The sequence below is a fragment of the Cebus imitator genome, unplaced genomic scaffold (assembly GCF_001604975.1).
Source record: "Cebus imitator isolate Cc_AM_T3 unplaced genomic scaffold, Cebus_imitator-1.0 Scaffold472, whole genome shotgun sequence".
NCBI lineage: Eukaryota > Metazoa > Chordata > Mammalia > Primates > Cebidae > Cebus > Cebus imitator.
The window spans coordinates 1,412,269-1,437,092 of record NW_016107787.1 but is presented as its reverse complement, the minus strand read 5'-3'; the positions used below and the strand labels follow the sequence as shown (position 1 = coordinate 1,437,092).

General features: G+C 38.9%; 1 protein-coding gene and 2 non-coding genes across 6 annotated transcripts in view; all 3 read left to right on the top strand.

Moving 5' to 3' along the window:
• FRMD6 (FERM domain containing 6) overlaps positions 1-15,603 on the top strand; it is a 150,487-nt gene extending 134,884 nt beyond the window's left edge. For all 4 annotated transcript variants that reach the window (XM_037732777.1, XM_017512425.2, XM_017512424.2 and 1 more), the window contains exons 11-14: positions 4,356-4,691; positions 5,787-5,918; positions 10,613-10,704; positions 12,584-15,603. In XM_037732777.1, the coding sequence (XP_037588705.1) occupies positions 4,356-4,691; positions 5,787-5,918; positions 10,613-10,704; positions 12,584-12,868 (845 nt within the window). In that variant the 3' untranslated portion in view covers positions 12,869-15,603. The remainder of the gene's footprint in view (positions 1-4,355; positions 4,692-5,786; positions 5,919-10,612; positions 10,705-12,583) is intronic.
• Positions 8,205-8,311, top strand: LOC119468679. Its single transcript, XR_005197421.1, has one exon. It is a non-coding gene; the product is annotated as a U6 spliceosomal RNA (small nuclear RNA).
• A 6,391-nt stretch (positions 15,604-21,994) lies between the features above and the next one.
• On the top strand, positions 21,995-22,101 carry LOC119468678. Its single transcript, XR_005197420.1, has one exon. It is a non-coding gene; the product is annotated as a U6 spliceosomal RNA (small nuclear RNA).
• Positions 22,102-24,824: the final 2,723 nt, after the last annotated feature.

Below are 24,824 nucleotides of genomic sequence, written 5' to 3'. Positions count from 1 at the left end.
TGAGGTGACCCCATTTAGCTGTCTCAGTCTTTAAGGTTTTCCCATGCCTGACTTGAAAATCCTTGCAAAAAGCCACTCCATTAAGGCACAGGGCAAGGGTTTATCTGCAACTCAGATTTTATCTGCTTTTAGAGCTTTGTATATACACTGACACACCTTGGTGCTATTATCCACAAGTGGTCTGGAATTCCTTCCAATGTGATTATTTCTTAGGGTTAGAGTCACAATAAAGGTGGGTCACAGATGTGTCTCCAGCCTCTGATTAACAGCTGGGAGGCCCCCCAAGTCTGATCTTGCAAGAATGTCAAACAAAGGAGAGGGAAGTCAGCTAGTCCTATGGGGGCTTTGCTGAAATGCAGATGAAATAGACCAGTCTTTGGGGCCCCAGAGTACTGGACCTGGAAGGGGGAGCAAGTCAGGGTAGGAAAGAAGGCAGTGTTAGGGTCTGTAACATGAGGCTTCAGCTAACAGCATTAATCTAATAGCCTTTTATCTTGAGTTGTGGCACCCTGGATTTCCTCCATTTCATACGCCCCAACCCTAATCTCCAAAACTGCTACATTACGTATTTTTTTTTCATGCTTTGGGATTTTGTTTATGCTTTCAAAGGTTTGTTTTGCAAAAATTTGTTTTGCAAATTCATGTTGTAGTAATAACTAACAGCAATATGATTAGATTGGATTTGGGTATTTGTATGAACACCAGGATGAAGATTCATATCTTAGGTTTATATCTGAGATAAGTTTTGACACCTCAGACCTCATTTTTCTTTTAGAAACAAGGCAAATACCCATCCCTTCTTAAACAAAAGACCTTGTAGAAGTTTGTGCTTCTGATTGATTTCTCTCAAAAATTCTCTTTCAACCCAAATGAGATCCGGTTTGGCAATTCTCTTGTAATTTAGTAGCAATTAGAACATGAATCATTCCTCACTATCTGCCACAAACTGCATGTGTCTTCAGAGAGAATTGGTATAACTGTCAGGTGTATTGGCTTCCGCTGATGCTAGACTTCCAGTTCTTCCCCACGATGACTCATCAGTGCAACAAATATATCTCTCCTATGCTGACATGAATATTAAAAGGAATTCAGATGGGGACAGGAGGAGGATGAAGAAGCAGGAGAACCTGTGAGGACTGGCGTCTTAATTAGGTGCAGAGCTCATAATTTGCCAAGTCAGCTTCAGTCCTAAATGTCTGACATGGTACCTTGAGAAATTCATTTGTTCTGTCAGCTTTCTGCCTGATGCATTTTAGTACATTTTTGTTCAGATGACCGCAAGAGATCCCTTTAGAGCCTAAAAGAATTAATGACCCTCTATAGGTTCAAAGGTAAAAATTACAAAGCATTTTGAGTTCTCAGAGAGGCAGGGCCTTGTTCATTGCCGAACATAGTACCAGATATTTGGAGGCTTAAGTGAGTATAGGTGTCTTAATTTGTTTCGTGATGCCGTAACAAAAGACCACAGACTAGGTAAGTTCTAAAGAACAGAAGTTTATTTCCTCACAGTTCTAGAGGCTGGAAAGTCCAGGATTGAGGGGCCAGCATCTACCAAGGGCCTTCTTGTTACTTCATTCCATGGTGGAAGGTAGAAGGGCAAAGAGAGGGTGAGAGAGAGTAAAAGGGGGCCAAACTCCCTCTCATAATGAACCCACTACTGCAGTAATGGCATTAATCCATTCACAGAGGCAGAGCCCTTGTGACCTAATCATCTCTTTAAGCTCCCAGGTCTTACTATTATGATAGCAATTAGATTTCAACGTGAGTTTAGGAGGGAACATTCAAACCATAGCAGTAGGGGGATGAAGGAATGAAAGAGATGTAGACTAGATCTTTTATTTGGATGAGGGGAGGTAGATTTTGGAGGAAGTCTTTTTTTTTTTTTCTTCCAAAGAAAAACATATGTAGTTTCTTCTACTTTAGAGGTTTTCCATGTCTGGAAAAGGCCTGAAACTAAGTTTCTCTGGGCCAGCTTTGGCCTGAATCCAATGATTTCTCACCCACATTTAAAAGCTCTATCATTTTAACATGAAAAGCCCTTTTTTGGGCATTAGTTTACCAAAAAATAGCATAAAGACAGTCCGTGTTTTTCTTAATTTAATTTTATTTAGAATCACCTTGTCTGAAACACTATTTTAGCATTTTAGTAGAAAATGATCACAAGAATTTTTCTATAGGGTTTAAAAGAGAAAGAAAAACATGCCTTGTGTCATTAGAAAACATTTTCAAGCCTAACTTTATTCAACAGCTGGAGCTTATTCTTAGGATAAGTGGTCACATTTATGGCATTATTTTCTGAAATAGTGTCTGAAAAACCTCATTGTGTCTGGGCTTTTACAACAGAGGGAGTAGAAAGAGCACAGGCATATTGATGATCTGCGGTGTTGACCCTAGTGATTATTAAGGGGATGAGAGGTTGCATTTTACATTTCTTACAATAAATTTCAGAATTATTTAAATTTCTCTCAGTTTGTAACTGAGTGGTGTGAAGCTTCTTAAATATCTGGAAAGGGTCTGATACAGCACTAGGAACAGGAGCCAGCCATGTGGAACACCCAGACCATGCTAACATGTTCACCGGAATAGGTAGAAAACAGGCTGGCAAGTACTTGTCTTCTGTGACCATACTCTAGTGAGTACAGAGGAACTATAAAGACCTCTGAACCTATCAGAAAGTTGGGAGTAAAAAGGCTGTGTGTAAAGATGCAGAAAAGCTTTAAAATGATTAGACCCACAATTCCTAATTATGTTAGAGCAATGGCACTCCAACAACTTACAGACTTTTACTTTTTTCTCTTCATTTACTACTCATCCAAGGGCCACATGGCTATTATTGTGAAACCACAGTGAATACAAACTATGGAAATTTTTGCAAACTGTTTTAGCTCTCCACCTTCATCTCATGCCTGCTGATTCAGAAGATAGGGATTATTAGAACCTAGTCTGCTCTCTAAATGATGAGTTGTACATGGATGCATTTTTGTTTTGATGATGTGTGCATGGAGGTCTGGTGTCTGGTTTCATCCTATTTCCCGTGTGGCAACACATACTCACCTTTGAGTTTCAGCCAGTTCCTTAGAAAGATGTGAATGGGCTGGAACCTAGAAATGTGTACACATAGCCTTCTCCAAGCATTTGTGCATTTTGCATCCTAGAAGGGGCATCTTTTCCTTCTCCTGCTGCTCATTTCCTCTGTAGGGAGCCTGCTTTGATTATATTTCCGAGCTGGATTCAGACATCAGGCGTGCAAGTATTTTCATTTAACCAAGAAACAAGACAATTAAAATCCATTAACAGGCCCCTGAGAACCCAATTAGTCTACTGATTAGCAGTTTCTAAAATTAGATCAACTTAACATTCTCCAAATGCACTCTCCATTTTTAATATTGTTTTATCGTATTATTTCTCAACAGTATTAAAAAGCCAAGGAATCTAAACTTCTTCCTTGTTTTACATTTCTGACCTGAAAGACAAAAATAATATTTTTGCATCAGTTGAGTGGTAACCGGCAGCTGGGTTGTAACTTTGTGCCTTAGTGGAATGGTTAGTTTAGTATGTAATAAAAGGGACTTTGCAGTGTTGTGTTTTTGACTGAATTAAAGAACAGCTTTACCAATCAGAGTTGGAAATCATCAAACCAGGAGTGATTACTGGGACTTCCTAAATAGAAGGTGAAGCCTCACTAATTCAGCCTGCGTGGAAAAAATCAATCTTATATTAATGAAAATCTGAATTTTAGAATCTTCACAGGAAATTCTCAGAAGAATAGTTTTATTTCAAATTATATTCAGCAGATAGAGCTAAGCTAACAATGGAACAGACTGAACAAATAAAATGAATGGCAATTAGCATGATTATATTGAGTAGTCTTCTAGAGCAATGCTTCTGAAATTATCTGCATAAAAGGACCAGATTTTTAAAATATTTAATAGGCTGTGGATACTTTTACAAAATACAAAATCATATTGGTGGCCGTCATGGCAATGTCACATAGCTCTAAAAGTTTCTAAATGTTCATTATCACTCACTGAACTTATTTCACTATGGACCAGTAAATTTGCAGACAAGAAGTGGTCTGTGACTGCACTTTAAATACCACTCTTATACGGCTTGGGACTTTAAAAAAAAAACAAAACTGGGTAGTTTAAATATCCCCCTCAAATCTGTTGCACTGGTTTTTATTCATTTTTCAGTCTTCTGAAGTCAAGTTCCTATCTCAATTATCACTACTTTCCAATCACTAGATCCTGAATTAGAAGTTATCCTTGTTCTTGGCCTGATGAGTCACTTAAGCTCACCAGCTGTTCCTTCTGTCTTGGTTGATGTCATGATGAACTGTGTTCCCCACCACACAGAGAAGAAGCAGTATCGGGAATCTTACATCAGTGACAACCTGGACCTCGACATGGACCAGCTAGAAAAGCGGTCGCGGGCCAGTGGGAGCAGCGCAGGCAGCATGAAGCACAAGCGCCTGTCTCGTCATTCCACCGCCAGCCACAGCAGTTCCCACACCTCAGGCATTGAGGCAGACACCAAGCCCCGGGACACGGGGCCAGAAGACAGCTACTCCAGCAGTGCCATTCACCGCAAGCTGAAAACCTGCAGCTCCATGACCAGCCATGGCAGCTCCCACACCTCAGGGGTGGAGAGCGGCGGCAAAGACCGACTAGAAGAGGACTCGCAGGACGATGGTAACAGTACTGTCCCCTCACTGGCTGTCTTTTTAGTCTCTCCCAGTTTTTTCAAGTATTGGCTCTATAGCACTGGTGTCTGGAGAGAACTTTACATCATAGTAATAGAGCAGAAGAGGTGCCTTGTTGTCTTCCCCAATGACTTGGTTGAGTTGCTTGTGTTTGGCTGTGAACAAGCATCCCTCTAGTTTTGATCCTTTGTGGCCACAAGATTAGATGGTTGTGGACTCAAAGTCTTAGCTGTTTCTATGAAGTAGATTGGAGATAAGTCGAGCAGCCCTTGTGTCTGTATTTCTAATTCCCAGAGTAAATAAAACAGTGGTTAGGACAACACAGTGGGGTGCAGTGACAGTAACAAAAACATCTTGAACTTCTCGACCCCTCCCCACAAAATAAAGATTGGAGTCCATGCCATTGAGTTACTTAGTAATGTTTTTCTTAAGTGCCTCCCATGTATCCAGAACTATAGAGAAGATAAATACAGCACCTGGCTGATAGGAACTTACCCAGTGTTAAGGAGGTAAGATGAATCCTGTGGCTTATCTCAGCCAAAGTTAATATTTATGTTCCTCTTTTATATTATTTTTCTGTCTCAAATAAGTGCTATAGCACTCAGGCTTGAGGGAAAAGACAGACTCTGTTAAAGTGCAGACCATTTGTTTGGTTTCTGTAGAAATTTGTGTCGATCTCAAGTCACTCAGTGCCCTTGAGAGTAGGCAACCATGGGACATGGGGGGCTTTGTGAACTTCTCATGTGTCTGTGTCATTGAGCCTTGCTTGGGCATCAGGTAAACGGCCCATCAGTTTTGGTTTGTCCTTTGTCATTGCAGCAAGGTAGTATAGTTTTTCTTTTTAAAAAATACAGAATAATTGGCAAATTATAGTATTACAAAACATGTAGATAATGCAGCAATCCTATAAGAAAGAACAAGTAGCAGCTGTTGAGAATTGTCCCTGGAGTTTCCTTTTGGAGTCTCATTAGCAAATTTATTTTCAAATATGAATAATTACCTAGCCACCCACAAAATATGGTTGTATATTATGGTGGCCATTTCCCCTTTTGTCATTAACTGTCTTTTCCTTCTTCTGTGTCAGAAATAGAGATGTTGGTTGATGACCCCCGGGACCTGGAGCAGATGAATGAAGAGTCTCTGGAAGTCAGCCCAGACATGTGCATCTACATCACAGAGGACATGCTCTTGTCGCGGAAGCTGAACGGACACTCTGGTGAGCTCTTACAGAAGTTCTTCTTTCTTGGTAGCAGGTTATCCAGGACTGAAAAACACCTGCCTCAGAAAATAGAAGGGGTGGGCTGGGTACCCTAGATCAGAGACTGGACTGCATTAAGAGCCTCTCCAGGTCAATATCATAAGCTGCAGAACCCTGTGCCTTCTGTGGAAAAAAGGGAAGAGGAGAAAAACCCAGGATTGGGAATTAGCATTTTCTTCTCCACACTTTGGACAAAAGGTAGTTGTACAATAGGGTTCTCTCTATGTTAGGCTATGTTGAGAATCATATAATGTATCTGGAAGGCATGTAGACCCCTTCAGTCTGGCCTCCTTTTTATAGATCAGCTATCCTATACAGGTATTGATCGACTTACAACCTTATGTAACTTACGACCATTCGACTTTACGACCACAATCGCTAGCCACGACTGCTCCGCGTCTGGCAGCGCAAACGTTGCCCAGCTGGGTGTACGACAGTGCGGACCAGCTTCTGGCAGTACTACCATCTCCGCGTGCACCATTTCAACTGTGCATATAGCCTACTCAACTTACGACCAAATTGTGTTACGACCGGTCTGCTGGTCCCAATCGTGGTCGTTAAGTCGAGCACTAGCTGTAGTTCAAAGAGGGCAAATTCTACATGCCTAGAAACAGAAGTAGGCCTCCAGGTTTCTTTTGTTTTTTTTTTTTTTGTTTTTCCCACTGTGTTATACCCGTAGAGGAGTCTGGGAGGAAAAGTGTCAAAATGGGTTGACCTAAAAAGATACTGTTAAATTCCATATTTGTATAAATTCTTCTAGAAAACATGCATTCACTATAATCCTATTATAGTTATATAATGTACAATATATATTTCTGTCACATGTAAGATAACTATCTTTAAAAATGGCAGCAGTATGGGTTTGTTTATAGACATCAGTCACATCTAACTGCTGTTGTCACACATCATGAATCAGTCTGTTTTCTAGAGAAATATGCCTCAGCAACCAACACTATTGATGGTTCCTTCCAGCTTTGATTGAATGAAGTTCCCAACTGGGGTGGCCTGTCCCTGCTCTGGCAAATCCACAGCCCCTGATGCTCATTGAGCCTCTTCTTCAAGGTGCCAGGCACTGGAAATCAGAGAGGAACCAGACCGATACACACTCACCACCAGCCTGGCACTTAGTCCTCAGGAGCAGGAGGCATCTTTTGTTTCAGAATTCCATTTGCTAACCCAGCAGAACCCTGGCCTCCAGATCTTCTGCCAGGAGCATTCTCTGCCTGTGACTGCAGAGAATCACTCTCTGACCAACACTCACTCCTCAGGCTGGTTGCTCTAAACATGCTTAGAGTTCAGATACCAAACTTTGCCCCTTTTTGCCCATTTGCTTTACCTTTTAATTTAAATTAAATATAACATTCACAATTATACGCACATTTTAGGTCTGTAGATAGCTCTATGTATATACATTTGTGGAAAGGAAATAGTCTAAAAACTGTGTGCCACAGTGCCTCTGGGAAGGGGAATGTTAGGGAAGCTGACCTACATTTTGCATTTATATATTTCTGCATTTAATTTTTATCACTGTAAATTTTAAATAGAGATAAAATTTAAGTAAAAAGGATGACTGTTTACAAAGATTTATATATGAAAATGTTTATTGAACTGTTATTTTAAAAAAATTAAAGAATGAATGCTAATGCCAGGCACAGTGGCTCATACCTATGATCCCAGCACTTTGGGATGCCGAGGCGGGTGGATCACCTGAGGTCAGGAGTTGGAGACCAGCCTGGCCAACATGATGAAACCCCATCTCTACTAAAAATACCCAAAAAATTAGCTGGGCATGGTGGCACGGGCCTGTAATCCCAGCTACATGGGAGACTGGGGCAAGAGAATCACTTGAACCCGAGAGGTGGAGGTTGCAGTGAGCTGAGATCGTGCCCCTGCACTCCATCCTGGGTGACAAAGTGAGACTCTGTCAAAAAAAAAAAAAAAAAGGAACAAGTGGTTAAATTGTCACATATTCATACAATGGCATATAACCATTAAATTTGAGATTTTCAAACAATATTTAATAACGTTTAAGATAGTTAAGGTGAACAGTAAAAATTATATAAAATCCGCTTTAAAATTAAGAATGTTTATCTGTGTATTTAAAAAACACATAAAACTATTAATAGCCTATTCTTTGGATGTTACGATTATAGAGATAGATAATTTTATTTCTTACATCATCCTAGTTTCCCAAATTCTCTACAATCTGAGCATTTAAATGTTGCTTATAAAACATTCAGCTAAGTGCTTGCCTTGGCAGCACATATACTAAAGTTGCAGTGATACAGAGAAGATTAGCATGACCCCTGTGTAAGGATGACAGGCAAATTTGTGAAGCGTTCCATATCTTTCAAAAAAATAAATAAGCGAATAACCACCCTCAGCCTAAGACTGAGTAGTGGTGAAGTGTACCTCTCTGTCTTTCATTCTTACGGAGTTTGATAGGAGTTGGTTCAGTATTTTGAGCACCAGCTCGTTGCTGACTTTCCCAATGGTGGGTCTGGGTTTGGAGAAGACCCTTTACAGGCATGATAGCTGAGGGCACATTTACCAGGAAATCCAAAAGGAACCATGCCAATTGCCAACCAGTGCACACAGACCCAAGTCCACGTCTCTATCATGATTTGTTTTAATGCTCTTTAGAAGATATTGTTCTAGATCCTCTACTAAAGCAGTTTGTACTGACCCCTAAAACATGAGTATCACCTAAGTTTTTTTTTTCTTTTTTTTTTTTTTTTCGAGACAGAGTTTCGCTGTTGTTGCCCAGACTGGAGTGCAATGGCACGATCTCGGCTCACCGCAACCTCCGCCTCCTGGGCTCAAGCAATTCTCCTGCCTCAGCCTCCCAAGTAGCTGGGACTACAGGCACGAACCATCATGCCCAGCTAATTTTTGTATTTTTAGTAGAGACGAGGTTTCACCTTGTTGACCAGGATGGTCTCGATTTCTTGACCTCGTGATCCACCCACCTCGGCCTCCCAAAGTGCTGGAATTACAGGCTTGAGCCACCGCGCCCAGCCTTTTTTTTTTTTTTTAAGAGGAGTGTCACTCTTATTGCCCAGGCTGGATGGAGTGCAATGGCATAATCTCAGCTCACTGCAACCTCCGCCTCCAAGTTCAAGTGACTTTCCTGTTTCAGCCTCCAGAGTAGCTGTGATTACAGGCATGTGCCACCACACCCTGCTAATTTTATATTCTTAGTAGAGATGACCATGTTGGTCAGGCTGGTCTCGAGCACCTGACCTCAGGTGATCCACCTGCCTCGGCCTCCCAAAGTGCTGGGATTACAGATGTGACCCACCAGACCTGGTCATCACCTGAGTTTTTAAAGTGTCTACTTGTAGGCTGTCATGGTGGTTCATGCCTGTAATCCCAACACTTTGGGAGGCCAAGACAGGCAGATCATGAGGTCACGAGATCAAGACCATCCTAGCCAACATGGTGAAACCCCGTCTCTACTAAAAGTACAAAAATTAGCAGAGCGTGGCAGCATGCACCTGTAGTCCCAGCTACTTGGGAAGCTGAGGCAGGAGAATTGCTTGAACCCGGGAGGCAGAGGTTGTAGTAAGCCGAGATTACGCCACTGCGCTCCAGCCTGGCGATAGAGCAAGACTCCGTCTCATAAATAAATAAATAAATAGTGTCTACTTGTAAACCAGGAATGTCTTCATGTTTCAATTTAACTAATTATTGAATACTTAATGTATTTATGGCATATGCTAGACACTGAGTCATTACGAAATGTTTCTAAAGAGTTAAGGGATAGAACACAAAAAGTCATCTGTAGACTACTAGCAATACTTGAATAAGAATCACATTACATAAGGTTTTTTTTTTTTTTTTTTGGAAGATGGGGATGTATTTTATTTTTTTTAAGTAGCCATTGGCCTTATGGTTCTAGGGCTTGACCTGTAGTACATTTGCTTGATCTATTGGCAAGAAAAATTTCAGCCTTGTTCACATACACCTCTAGTTCTTATTGGTAGTTTTACCTTCTGAGACATGTTTTTTCTAAATGCTTCACTCACATGCCAGTCACATAGGGAAGTGTCAGCCCTGGATTTCTGCTTCTGAAATTTTAACGGGTTACCACTGTGTGCTGAGGTGATTAGGTTAGAGGCTCTGTTCTCAAAGACCCAATACTGAATTTTCACTGTGGCCTCCCGGTTCGTCTCCTGCCAGTGGGATCTGCTGCAGGAGGAATGTGCCAAGTGCCCCATCAGCCAAAAAGAGCTGTCATGAACTAAGTGTATCCATGTATAGTCCCTGTACCTCACCCTTTTATGCGTTCACTGTGTAATCATCATTAAAACTAGAGGGCAGGTGTTGTTATTGGCCCCATTTTATACAAGAAGGGGACTGAGACACTGAGAGGCTAAGTAACGAGCCAGGATACATGGCTAATTAGTTGTCTGGGCCAAGATCCAGCCAGATCTGTCCGACTTCAGAGGCCAGAGCCCCCACAATTCATCACTATACATCCAAGCCAAACCAAATCTAGAGGCATGTGTTCAGCAAAGAGTCACAATGAGACTTTTTGGTAATGGTTAATACTGGATTTTTCATTCCTGATAGCAATGTGTCAGAATATATGGCAAGAGGTGTGAATAATTTGAAGTGTTTGTTGTTTATATCTCTGTGTTTTATTTCAGGGTTGATTGTGAAAGAAATTGGTTCTTCCACTTCAAGCTCTTCAGAAACAGTTGTTAAGCTTCGTGGCCAGAGTACTGATTCTCTTCCACAGGTATTAAAGGAATTGAAAAACATAAATTAGGAAAATAAATTATAGAACATTTTAAGTATTAACTTACATTTATACAAATGAGAAAAAATTAAAAACCCTAAGGAAGTGATTCTTCCTAGATACATACATTCTAGCTTTATTCTGAATTTATTTCCATCTTATTTGCTAGTTCTGCTTATCTTTGAGTTGACTGATTTTTTCCTTAGATAAATTACATATTTTGCTTCACACTTTATATGGTTGGGTAGCTTCTGATCTTCAGACCTCAAGTGAACCACGTGTGCACGTGCGTGTGTCTTTGTGTGTGTTGCTTGTTCTCAACCTGGGAGAATAATATTTTTGTCAGTGTGTTCTGGCAGAAATGTTTCCACACTCTGGTTATTCCATTCAGATTGAATTTTCAAAGTGTGCTATGCCTAGAGAATTTGACAACCTGTGATAACTGGTTAAACTATTAAATGTCCAACAATATAGATAAAATACTATGAAACTCATGGTTTCAGCATTTGGATGTAATGTATGACTGATGGCTCTACTTCCAGAGCATGTCTTCCCTCCTCCTGCCTTTCTCTCTCTTTTTTTTTTTTCCCCCTTCTGTGTATGTTTCTCTTTTTTCATTTGCATTCTGGCTCTCCTTGTCCTCTGCTTTTCTCCTCCTCTTTCTTCCCTTTTTTCTCTTATGTCTTTTCTTTCTTTTACTTCCGTTGAAGTAACCATAATGTGAAAATGATGTTTATGAAATATTTTTCTGACAACTCCAATGAATAATCTACTCTTAGATGTTTCTGGGGCACAGCTGATAGTCAGATTCCACACCTACATCATGAGGAAAATACTGTGTGCCTTCCTTGAGGGTTTGTGGGAATGACCAGATGATTCTATGTGTGAAATCCCGTTGGAGCCTTTAAAGACTACATCAACATAAGGGATCACTCAGATGTGACACTTCCTAGTAAAACGTGCTTCTGGAACTTTTGCCTTTAGAAATTGCATCTTATTCTAACAGGTTGTCCTTTGTGGTGGTAAGCAACAAAATTTAAAGATGTAATGGCTGGTTTCCTTAAATAACCCATTAAATATCTTCCATTCATGTAATTATCAGAACCATTTTTAACCCATTTCTATTTTCCATCAATACCACCTCTTGGGATAATAAAAGTCTGCCTCCTACTGTGTACAGCATTTGGCAGAATCCCACGCCCTTGTCTTGGGGAACTGTGTCCTGGTGCCTGCCTCCCAGCTTCTTCAACACCAAGAACACTCTATATTCAACCCAGCACAAAGAACACTTTATATTCAACCCAAGAATTCTGGCTTTTTAAAAAGCAAAGCTATGTTTCTTGATAATAATTGGTTTATTTTCCCATTTCTTATTAAAATAATAACAGACCTTGGTCTAAAAGTATTGCCACATTGAATTGCCATATCCTAGTAAAAAAAAACAAAAGAAACCATATCTTTACCTGTATGGCCTTATTTCAAGATAATTGCTTGATTTCTGAAATGCTAAGCATAGTTGGATTCCTGTTGCATTTACATCTCTGTGCTTTGGATTATTTATCCGTAAAATGAGAAGAATGATAGTGCCTGCTTCCTAGGACTGTTAGGAAGATTAAATGAGTTAATGGCATGCCGAGTGTTTAGGTCAGGGCTTGGCACATAGTAATTGCTTGGTAAATGTTAGCTGCTATTTCTGGTGGAGGTGGTGTTGATGGTGCATTTCCCCCTAGGGCCCAGAAACCGCAGCCTGGAAACCGCTTTCTAACATATAAGGATTACTTAACCTTTTGTGGTTCTGTAGCATCTCTCTTTACAAGGCAAATAGTCGAACCTTTCACTTTAGTCTATAAAGTCATTTCGACCTTCCCTTATCTTGCAGACTATATGTCGGAAACCAAAGACCTCCACTGATCGACACAGCTTGAGCCTTGATGACATCAGACTTTACCAGAAAGACTTCCTGCGCATTGCAGGTCTGTGTCAGGACACTGCTCAGAGTTACACCTTTGGATGTGGCCATGAACTGGACGAGGAAGGCCTCTATTGCAACAGTTACTTGGCTCAGCAGTGCATCAACATCCAAGATGCTTTTCCAGTAAAAAGAACCAGCAAATACTTTTCTCTGGATCTCACTCATGATGAAGTTCCAGAGTTTGTTGTATAAAGCCCATCTGTGTGCAGCTGTACAGGCAGCTTACTATTTGCTAGAGGATGCGAAAATCATGAGTTCTTTACGTATTACTTGTGCCATATCTTCTTCACCCTAAGCATAGCTCTTTCTTTATAATATTTGTGATGATGGAAACAAAAGCCTTGAAACAATTGCACTTTAAGTATTACACAGAAGTAGAAGAACTACAGAAAATGTACAGCAAGAGAAGTGCCCAGAAACCCATTGCTCCTTTGGAAGGAAGTGCGTTTAACTGATTGCAATGCCCTCAGAATATTGGAGTGTGGTGTGTTTGCTCATCTGATGCTTTTTAGTTCAGCTACATGTAAATCACATTTTTTATCACGTGAAAGATGTTAGATTTATTTGTTTGCCTGTAAATTTTTTACCACTCCCTCATAAAATGCTCATCGTTTGGGAGGGGAAAGAGGGAAGATTCTTCTTTTAACAGAGATGGTTGCTCTGTGTAGCCATTGCTTCCTCCCTGAGGCTGTCCCAAAGTGAACACTGATGGAGTGGTCAAAATCATGAGGTTGTAGCAAGCCAAAGATACGTACATGATGGAAGCACCTATGCAGAGTCAAGACATGAATTAAGCAATAACCAGAAAACCAGAAGTGCATATGCTGTGATGCCTGTGACTCCTTCACCCCGCTCAGTGCCGTGTCCTCTTCTGTGATCTTCAAGGAATCTCCAGGATTCAGTTGAGTTCCTCATCCAAGTAACAGATGAATTGTGTTCATGTTGTAATGCATTTTGTGGAGTTTACAAAACCCGTGTCTGTTAAAACTACGGAAAATGTCTTAGAAAACATTGGTGCTTGGTGATGCTTTGTTTAATTATCAAGAAAAAATCATGGCAATGCTAGTTTCTGCTTAACCAAAATATTCTATGTATATATTATATATATATATAAATACATGGGATTGTGTATGTTTATATGTGTTTAAAGCTTACTATGTCTTCATTTTGGATTCCATGACTATCTTTTATACATGGAATTACTTAAAATTGAGAATATGTCACTGAATGAATGGTACCTGCAGACAATCAGTTGATATACATAGAGTTAAGAATGACTGTTTCCTCATGTGCCTTTGGCCATGATTCTCAACACTGATTGTATAATAGAATGTGGTGTGGGGAGCTTTTAAAAAATAATGACTGAGTCTCCCACCAGTCTGATTACATCATTCTCTTGTGGTGGGACCCAGGTAGAATTGCCTTTTTTTTGAAAGTTCTCCAGATGGAGCTAATATGCAACAGAGTTGAAAACCACTGATCCCAGGGGTGTCTTTTGTTAATTTTGAAGTAAAGGTGTACAGAAGATGTAGTGTATGAGAAAGGGCCATTTTTAAGACAGTTACCTGCTGTGCTGCTGTAACAATACATAATGAAACCAAGTCAGGGGAGTGAATTTATGAATCTTTTGATGTACAGTAAAAACATTGCTCATACTTCAGGAGAGAACTTCATAGCACAATGTCTTTCTATAAGATATTTTTAATGATTTAGTATTTTACAACATTTGTTTACCATATTTTGATATACCATTTTTTTCTATCTGCCAGGTTTTATTAAAAAAACTATATATTATTTTCTAAAGAAACAATCATATTTTTATACAAAGTTATGTTTTCAGGTAACAAGTAGATTTAGGGTACAGCGGAGCATAAGCAGTGTTACCCGTGGCTGGGAGTCAGTATTACACAACAAATGGTGAGCGGGAGCATGCCCGCCTGTGCTGCCTGCCCCTCCTGTGCTGGGTCTCGGATGTGTATGCAAAATTGCCTCGTCACATTAGGTTCACCTGACACTTTAAAAGGAAAAAAAAGCTGTGTCGAGTTCTGTGGTCACGAAACTATTTTGCTTTTATCAAATGCTTTAATAGAACCAAAGTTGCAGATATTGAAATGTATGGAAGTATCTCAGTCTGCATAAAAGGATTAAAGTGTAAAAGGATCATTTAATGACTGTTTTACTTAGAAGTCATTAAGTAGTCCACCATCTCTCATGGATGATGTTTAAGCCTGATGAGGTTTGTACTCTAAGGAGCCCAGATCATAATGCAGTGCATTTCCTTAGCCCTTAGAGTTTCTTGCAAACCTTAAAAAAAAAAAAAAAAAGACATATTTAAGAACGAAAGATAAAAGGAAAAACATATTTAATTACTGTAAACAGGTACTGCTTTATGCTTTATTTTCTCTCTACTTCAACCAAAATCAGATCTCTAAGGTTTTGCTGGCATTGTTGATGGTTTTGCACATGCTCTTTCTAATTGGATTTATAAGTAGTCCTGTGGGTTTTCAAAAATGAAACATGCTAAGAACACTTTTGCTTTTTGATCCACTGTTTGCAGCAGAATTATATATATGTATATAAAAAATCCACTTTGAATAATCCATATTTTGTATTTGGAAATTGTTTTTAAAAATAAAAAGGAAAAGAAAAATATGAAGCTGTATTTATTCTGCATTTCTGACATATCTATTGCTAGTCAGTATACCCATTTGGTATATATTGCCTCTGCAAACCTACATTTGTATTTGTAACAGTGAGCTTTATATCTACATAAACTGTAAATAATCCTTTCTGTGAAAGGATCATCATATCAAGATGATACCAAAAGTATGTTAAAAAAAAAAAAACCTGCATTATTTTGTAATTATTTCTTATAGATGTTTCATGGTAAGATTAGTACTCAATAAAGTTACTTTTTTGCCTTTAAATTGCCTTTTTGATTATTAGAGCTCTCAATTAATTGAGAAGCATTAAGGAGTGACAGGGTGTTCTTCATGGTCTTTGCTGTAATGAGCACAGTAAAGGACAACAAGGTTCCACGTGAGAGAATTCCAAGCAAAAGTCTTGGTGGCGATGATGGTAATAGCTGATGCTGAGTACTAGCATGTGCCAGACCCAGTTTCACGTGTATTCAGATTGCATGTGTTAAGTCATTTAATCCTCATCCCATAAGGCAGGTACTGTTGTTATTCTTAGTTACAGGTGAATGAATCAAGCTTCCCGGAGGTTGTGGTAGTCAGTAACTATTCAGTCCAAATTATGCCTCTGAAAAAAACTCTCCTTTAAAAAGAAATATTTTAATTAAAATAACTACTTTAACTTACACCCTGGAAACCGTCATCATTGGACTGTTGGTTTAATTATAAAATAAACAAATGGTTGAATTTAAAAGCATGTATTCACAAGACTGAACATGAGGGCAGCATGGCATTAAGAAAACAGCCCAGAGCTGAGAGTCAACAGGATTCTGAAAAGCTCCAGATCTTTTTCCAAAGGGAAATCCATTGCCTTCTCTTTGCTCCACTTTTCTTGGCCATAAAATGGAGATAATAATTCAAGGGACTGTTTGGAGAATTAAATAAGTTAATGGTTTGGTATGCCCCTGATGACTAGGTGGGAAAAAGGAGGGTTGTCAGATCTAACATTTAACTTTCGTGAAATAGAGCCGTTTGGATTCATACAGTCTAAAACAAATGTTTTCCAGTTGAGTGTTACTCGTGAGTTTTGCGGAGTATCTGGTAAATGCTGAGTTGAGTCCAGAAAAGAAAATACTTAGTGCCTACTATGTGTCTAATATTCTAATCCTCAAAACCCTTCAAGGAGTTGTCACCCTTATTTCACAGCTGAGGAAACAGTTAAACTTGCCCAAGATTCTACAGCTAGTGACTGGTAGAGCAGAGTTTTAAACCCAAACTTTTCTCCAAAAGCCTTGTTTTTTGTTTTTAACTATATACACCTTGTTACCTACTGCCCTTAAAGATCAGAACCTAATAGGGAAGACAGACTCAAATTTTGATAGTGTGATAAATGAAATTTATTTGCTAACTTGGTAATTTTTTTTTTTTTTTTTTAGCATCTACTGTGTGCCAGACATTTACAAAGCATATATAGGCGTTGCTTTGGCTGAGAGGCAGTAAAGACCTGAGAGGTGGGAAATGGGAAGCAGGAAGATCAGAGGTTTTACTGGAAAGACGACTTGCGACTTGCGACCTGCGTGGGGACTGCTGGCAGGATGGAGTAAGGCACAAACTATCCAAGCAAAAGCTTAGAAGGTGAAGACAGCAGTGGTCAGTCAGGTACCTGCAAGAACCCCAAGGGGGTTTTTGGCTTGAGTAATCATGCTCCAATCTAGCCATGAAAGCCTTGGACGCCCAAATGAGGACACTGAGTTTTTTTCTGGACAGCAGGGAGCCACTGAAGGGAGCTATAAAAGGAAGAGACATGTTTGGGGCTTGAGAGAAATAATGAGAGCAATGCTAACAGAAGGTTGGGAGGCAGTTGGAAGGTGATGAGGGTCTGACCTGAGGATTTGGTAGCAGAGAGAAAAGGAAAAGATTCAGAAGTAGAACCAAAGGACTGTGTTAAAAACAAAAGGTTGTCATCTCCTAATGCTACCAGAGAAATGGGCAATCTTCCCTTATTTGGCAAAGTCCTTAGGAAGACTAGAGTGAAGTACTGCTTTATAATATGAATTGAAGTCCACTCTTGATAAATTTGTTGAATGTTAAAAATTGGCAAATGGCCACAGAGTCTACAGCAGTGGTTCTCAACCCTGGCTGCACATTAGAATGACCTAGGAAGCCTGGGTCCCAGCCCCAAGTTTCTGATATATTTGGTCTTGGAGTGGTTCTGTAAGTGATGCTAATGCGTATCAGGGTTGCAACCCATGGGCCTATAACATGAGCCTGAGCCATATAGATCAGCCAGGCTATCTACTCTGAACTAGCATGATCTACAGTTAGGATGGGTTAGGTCTCCACAGTGTCCAGGTATATGGCATTTTGTCAGAATGACATTGTTTTCTTTTGCCAATAAAGCTGTCAGACAGTGGAGCAGTGTTTGAGTGGGCCAGTCAACTCACCCTTTCAGAAAGTCTGAATACACCCACATTCTAGAGATCAGGGTGTTACATATGACCGTTTGGCTAAGTATGAGGGTGGGGATAATGTGAGTGCAGTAAAATATGTCAAAATCTCCTCCCTATCATTCTTGTATTTGCCTTGTCATTTCTCTAGTGTTTTATACAAGTGGATCCCCACACAGAGGTATAATGAAAATAAGTAAGCCAAATTCCACCCAGCCCTTTGATTCTTAAGACATGTATTTTGAGTTAATGGAGAAGCCTGACCTCTGAAAAGTCCTGCTTAGATGCTATGAGCCATTGCAGGTGATAAAGTTATATTTTCTCAAGAGATTAATTGAAGGTCTGTGAACATGGCACAGCTATAATTAACCAACTCATTACTTAGGATGGGTGTTTATCCATCTAGTGTCAACTGTAGTCAGCTGAGGGCTCCTCAATTTATTACTGTCATTACTGTGAGATTGATTTCATAAGAACATATAGTTCCCAACTTAGGAAGGAAGGCTCAGTTCCAACTTTGCTTCTAAATTGGTTGTTTGACATTTAGAACACATATACCCAGCCTTCCTAATTAGCCTATAAATGCCTATTTAGCCCAGAGACATTATTAGAGATGATTTTTTTCTGTGCATTAGTAACCATCTGTCAAAGAGGCAGGCCCACAACATAAACAAGGTAGGCGGAGTGACACCACAATCAGATAGAGATGCTAGCACCCCCTGTAGATCAACAGTTGACTCTTCAGGTTTTACTTCTCATAGTACATTCATGCCCTACTGTGGATAACAGTAGAAGAAAGTTTTAGGCAAGCCGTGCAGCTCTAAGCCAGCCTTCCCTTGGGGTTCCATGAGAGATGCATCCACTGTTTTCTCATCCACACCCTCTAGTCCAGAGCTGCTCAAGCTGCTCTCCCATTATAAAAGAGTAAGCTAGAATAGGCCCTTTTCTCCTGACCAAAAGAGGTAGGAGGAAGAGGATAGGTCTAGGAGTCACTCTAAGGAGCAGAAGCCTCAGGGTCTTCTTTAGACTCTATTCCTGAATTGCTAGAGTAAGAATAACATGCTTTGAGAGGGAAGGTAAGGAGCCTGTATTGGGGCCTTTAAATACAACATCAATAGGAATGTGTAAGACCATAAAGTCCGTGGAGGATTTCAAAGAAGACTGAAATAAATCAAAAAACCCTATTCCTAAAAGGAAGAATGATATGTGTCAAGTTTTCCCATCAATTCCAATGAAAATCCCAAATGAAACATTTCAGTCATAATGGAAGGGTGGGGACCGCTTTTACCCTCCCATGTTAAATAACTAAAAAGAGAAAAAATATAAATGAAAAAATGTTTTTTAGACATTTGACAGTAGGTACAGCAGTTGAGTAGTCCCCAGAGAAGGAAACTAAAGAAGGTGAACATGATCAATGCCCCCATCTCACAGCCTGAGAGTTCCCAGGCCACAGCACAGACAGGAGGAAATTAAATGGGTCCCAGTAGTCTCCCTGAATTGAGAAGGCAGAGTTGACAATTGAGGTGGGCCAAAGTAGCCAGAGTTCACAGGCCAGAGTACCAGAGAAAAAGAGGCTATACAGAGTGAAGGAGAAGGTCATAAAGATCTGCAGAAGGTTCCCCTCCAGCCTCTAGCTGAGTGCTGACCTGTAAGTGCCTGAGAGAAAAGCACCAAGGCAGGGAGTGAACCAGGAGAAAAGAGCACAAACATCCCTGGAGCTCATGTAGGGCCAAGAACAGCTTCAGTCCCTTGTACTACATAGGGCACCTCATAAAGGACTCAAGGGTATTGCTTTTGATTGCTCTGGTCCTGCCTAACAAAGCTTGAAAAGCAATCCTTTTTAAATATTGAAGGAAAAGTCCTATCGACTGAGAATTTTATACCTAGCAAAAATCTCTTCCAAAAACAAAGATGAAATAAAAACTTTCTCATGTGAACAAAAGGTGAAAGAACTCAACCAGATCTGCACAAGGAATGTTAATGGAAGTCTTTTAGGCCAGAAGAAAAAAATAATAAAAAGAAGCCAGATTTAAAAAACTACATCTACACAAAAAATGAAGAGCCCCAGAAATGATAATTTGTGGGCAAACAAAATTTTTTAAAAGTACGTTAAATCTCTCTACAAAATAATTGACTATTTAAAGCAAAAATAAAAACAATGCATTCTGAGATTTATGACATATGTGAAAAGTAAAATGTCTCACCACAATAGCAGAAAGAAAGAAATGAAAGTATACTGTTGTTGGTTTCTTATGCTATACTTGAAGTGGTATAATATTACGTAAAGGTGGACTATGATAGCTTAAAGATGTATACTATAAACTCTAAGGCAACCCCTAGAAATAAAACAAAGAGGCATAAGAGATAAAATGAAATAAAAAATTAATAAACTAAAAAGAAGGCAGACAAAAAGGGAAAAAAGAGTCAAAAAACAAGTAGGACAAGTAAAAAATAGAAACCTGGTACATTTAATCCCAGCCATAACCGTAAATTAAATGTAAAATTTACCCCAAAGACATTACAAGAAATAGCCAAGAATATTTTGAAATATAGACCCAATGAGGAGATATTTACCTTTCCAGATGCGAACACACTATAGGGTTCCTGTTATTAATGATACTAATACAACAATAGCTATTTAGGGCAATGACTGGCAAAGTTTTCCTATAAAGGGTCAAAGAGTAAATATTTTGGACTTCACCATCATACAGTCTCTGTTGCAACTACTTTAACTCTGCCATTGCACCCTGAAAGCAGCCATCATCAATATGTAAACAAATGACATGGCTGTGTTCCAATAAAACTTTTACCTTACACAAAAATAAAGAAATATATTAAAATTAAAACTATCAAAGTATTAGAGAGTAATAGAGAAAGTTTAGGGTAGAGAAACTTTCCTAAGATTCATACATTACTCCCAAGTCACACAAAAAAGCTTGATAAATTTGAGTGCAAAAAAAAGGCTGAAAAACTATACTGTTACCTGAAGATAGGTGACATGGGGAAAATATCTACAATTTTTACAAAATACAAATAATTGGATCTATAGCATATTAAGAGATTCTGCAAACTCCCAAACAACACAGTAGAAATATTAGAGGAATCTATGAATGAGCAATTCACAGAGGAAAAATTTTAAAACAGCTTATAAATATGGGAAATGTTGTTCAACCTTACCAGTAACAAGGTAACCAAACATTAGCATACTGACTTTGTCTATCAAACTGACAAGTTAAAGTGATTCAAAATATCTAGTGTTTGTAAGAGTGTGAAGAAATAGGTAACTTCATAATTTTTTATCATAGTGTCAATTAATACTGCATTTTTGTAGAACAGTTTGATAGTTTCTACTAAAATTTTGCATAAAATTACCTTGCAACTCAGAAATTTGATTTCTAAATATTTCTAAATGTACCAGGTTTCTATTTTTTTACTTGTCCTACTTGTTTTTTGACCTTTTTTTCCCTTTTTGTCTGCCTTCTTTTTAGTTTACTAATTTTTTATTTCATTTTATCTCTTATGCCTCTGTTTTATTTCTAGGGGTTGCTCTAGAGTTTATAGTATAGAAATAAACATAAAAAATTTAGCAGTATTGATTTGAAAAGAGAAACATGTTATATGATCTAAGTGTCAAATAAATATTGGCACAATCTTATTGTGGAGTTAAAAATAATAAAGGAGTTAAAAATAAATGGTGAAGATGTACATATATTAAAATATCTTCAGCATTCGTTATGTTCAAAAAGACAAAATACAGTTCACTAGTGTAGTATAAAAAAATATAAGATACATAATTATATGTGTATGTTTAAATGTAAGTGCCTGAAAAATGACCTTGAAGGACATAAGGCAAACTAAACTATTGATAAATCTGAAGAAGGGAGTATTAAAGAAAAGAGAGGAGTCCAGGCACAGTGGCTCACATCTGTAATCCCAGTACTTTGGGAGGCTGAGGTGGGCAGATCACCTGAGGTGGGCGGATCACCTGAGGTGGGGAGTTCAAGACCAGCCTGACCAACATGGAGAAAGCCCATCTCTATACTAAAAATACAAAATTAGCCAGGTGTGGTGGCATATGCCCATAATCCCAGCTACTCTGGAGGCTGAGGCAGGAGAATCGTTTGAAACTGGTGGAGGTTGCAATGAACCCAGATCGCCCCATTGCATTCCATCCTTGGCAACAAGACTGAAACTCCATCTTAAAAAAAAGAAAGAGAGAGAAAAGAGAGGAAAGGGTGCTTGCTTCGGCAGCACATATACTAAAATTGGAACAATACAGAGAAGATTATCATGGCCCCTGCACAAGAATGACACACAAATTCATGAAGCGTTTCATATTTTTTCTGACCTTTGACAAACTGGACAAAAACAAGCAATAGGGAAAGGTTTCCTGTTTAATAAATGGTATGGAGAAACTGGCTGGCCATGTGCAGAAAGCTGAAACTGGACCCCTTCCTTACATGTTATACAAAAATTAACTCCAGATGGATTAAAGATTGAAACATAAGACCTAACACCATAAAAACAAACCCTAGAAGAAAACCTAGGCAATACCATTCAGGACATAGGCATGGGCAAGAACTTCATGACGAAAACACCAAAAGCAATGGCAACAAAAGCCAAAATAGACAAATGGGATCTAATTAAACTAAAGAGCTTCTGCACAGCAAAAGAAACAATTAGAGTGAACCGACAACCAACAGAATGGGAAAAAATTTTTACAACCTACCCATCTGACAACGGGCTAATATAATTTCTTGTATATTTGTAGATTAATATATAAACTAAATTAATAAAATTAATAAAGAACTAAAATATACAAGAAAAAAACAACCCCATCAAAAAGTGGGTGAAAGATATGAACAGACACTTTTCAGAAGAAGACATTTATGTGGCCAAAAAACATGAAAAAATGCTCATCATCCCTGGTTGTTAGAGAAATGCAAATCAAAACCACATTGAGATATCATCTCACGCCAGTTAGAATGACAATCATGAAAAAACTCTGGAGACAACAGATGCTGGAGAGGATATGGAGAAGCAGGAACACTTTTACACTGTTGGTGAGAGCATAAATTAGTTCAGCCATTGTGGAAGACAGTGTGGCGATTCCTCAAGGATCTAGAAATAGAAATTCCATTTGACCCAGCAATCCCATTACTGGGTATATACCCAAAGGATTATAAATCAATCTATTATAAAGACACATGAACACATATATTCATTGTGGCACTGTTTACAATAGCAAAGACTTGGAACCAACCCAAATGCCCATCAAAGATAGACTGGATAAAGAAAATGTGGTACATATACACCATGGAATACTATGCAGCCATAAAAACGGATGAGTGTATGTCCTTTGTAGGGACATGGATGAATCTGGAAGCCGTCATTCTTAGCAAACTGATACAAGAACAGAAAACCAAGCGCTGCATGTTCTCACTCATAAGTGGGTGATGAACAATGAGAACACATGGACACAGGGAGGGGAGCATCACACACTGAGGTCTGTTGCAGGGTGGGAGGCTAGGGGAGGGATAGCAAAGGGGTAGGGAGATTGGGGAGGGATAACATTAGGAGAAATGCCTAATGTAGGTGACGAGGGGATGGAGGCAGCAAACCACCATGGCATGTGTATACCTATGTAACAATCCTGCAAGATCTGCACATGTACCCCAGAACTTAAAGTAAAATTTTTTTAAAAAGAGAGGAAAGGGAACTTGCTTAAAACAAAACAAAACAAAAAACCTCCATCTTCTCAGGAAAAAAAAAGAGATTATGCAGAAAGCAAAAAACTTTGGGAGAAAACAACCTCATAATAATTGTCAGATAGAAAATATTGCACTCAGAAAATTGGAGAGGACTGCTATATAGAAAGAGAGGGAGAATTATGAGCTCTTCAAAATATAGTCGCCAAAATAAATGTCCCAGTGGTAGAATTGGAAGATAAGGGCAATCTCTCAGCAGAACAAAAAGACAACAAGAGGGACAAGAGAAAGGATAGACAATGAGAGATTCCCAACATCTAAGGACAAATGTTACACATATGCTTACATACAGATAGGTAGGCAGCGTATGTACACAGTAAAGAATAGAGGAAAAAAGTCTTACAAGGAAATTCCTCAGAACTGAAAGCCATGCATTTCCAAACTGTAAAATAACAACAATGCAAGGAATGCCCAGAAAATGAGGAATAAAGACCAATCCAGGACACAGCACCATCAAATTTTAAATACTAAAGATAAAGAAAAGTCATAAACCTTCCATCGTCTTTAGAAAAAGCGAGAGGTTTTACGGTTCTTTGAAGAAAGTGGGAAAAGTTGATGATGCCTACACAGAATAACTGAGCAAGCAAAAAGAGGAGGTTATAAACTCTGAGAACAAAATGTTGTGGGAAAACACATAATCATAGTATAATACATGGGTTAACAATGAACAGCACTTGTACAATCATAATGTAAACGATATTATAATGTCAACTTATTAAAAGTTACATTATAGCTTTAAAAGTTACAAATTAAAAGTTATAAATATAGGAAAAGAAGGGAAATTCTATGTGGATAGCGAGAAATGAGTAAATGTGTGTAAAAGGGCTATATTGCCATTTCCATAGTAGGAAGTCAATAATGTCCCAAGTTGAAAAAGCATGAAAAAAACAGTATACAAATATAAGACTGTGGCTTAGAAATATGGAGGTTAATGCATTTCTGCTAAAACCACTTTAAGAATTCAAAGTGTTAGTGGCTGGGGAAAGAAGGAAGAGAAAACTGCTTTTTTTTGGTTTGTTTGTTTGAGGCTTTGTAGTATATTTGACTTTTAAGTTGTGTAGACCTATTGGATAAAGATAAAAAGTCTCTTTTTATAAGAAGAAGATAAAAACTATTTCAGTCACTAGCACAGACTCCTGTTAATAACCCTGGGTTCCCGGAAGCCATAAAGAGAAAAGGACCGACAAATGGAACGAAGCGAGGATGCGTGGGTGCTGGGTCTCTATTTTGAGGAGTGGGCTGTTAAATTTATCTTGAATGAACAGAGGATGTGGGCGCCCAGCCCGGAGACGGAATG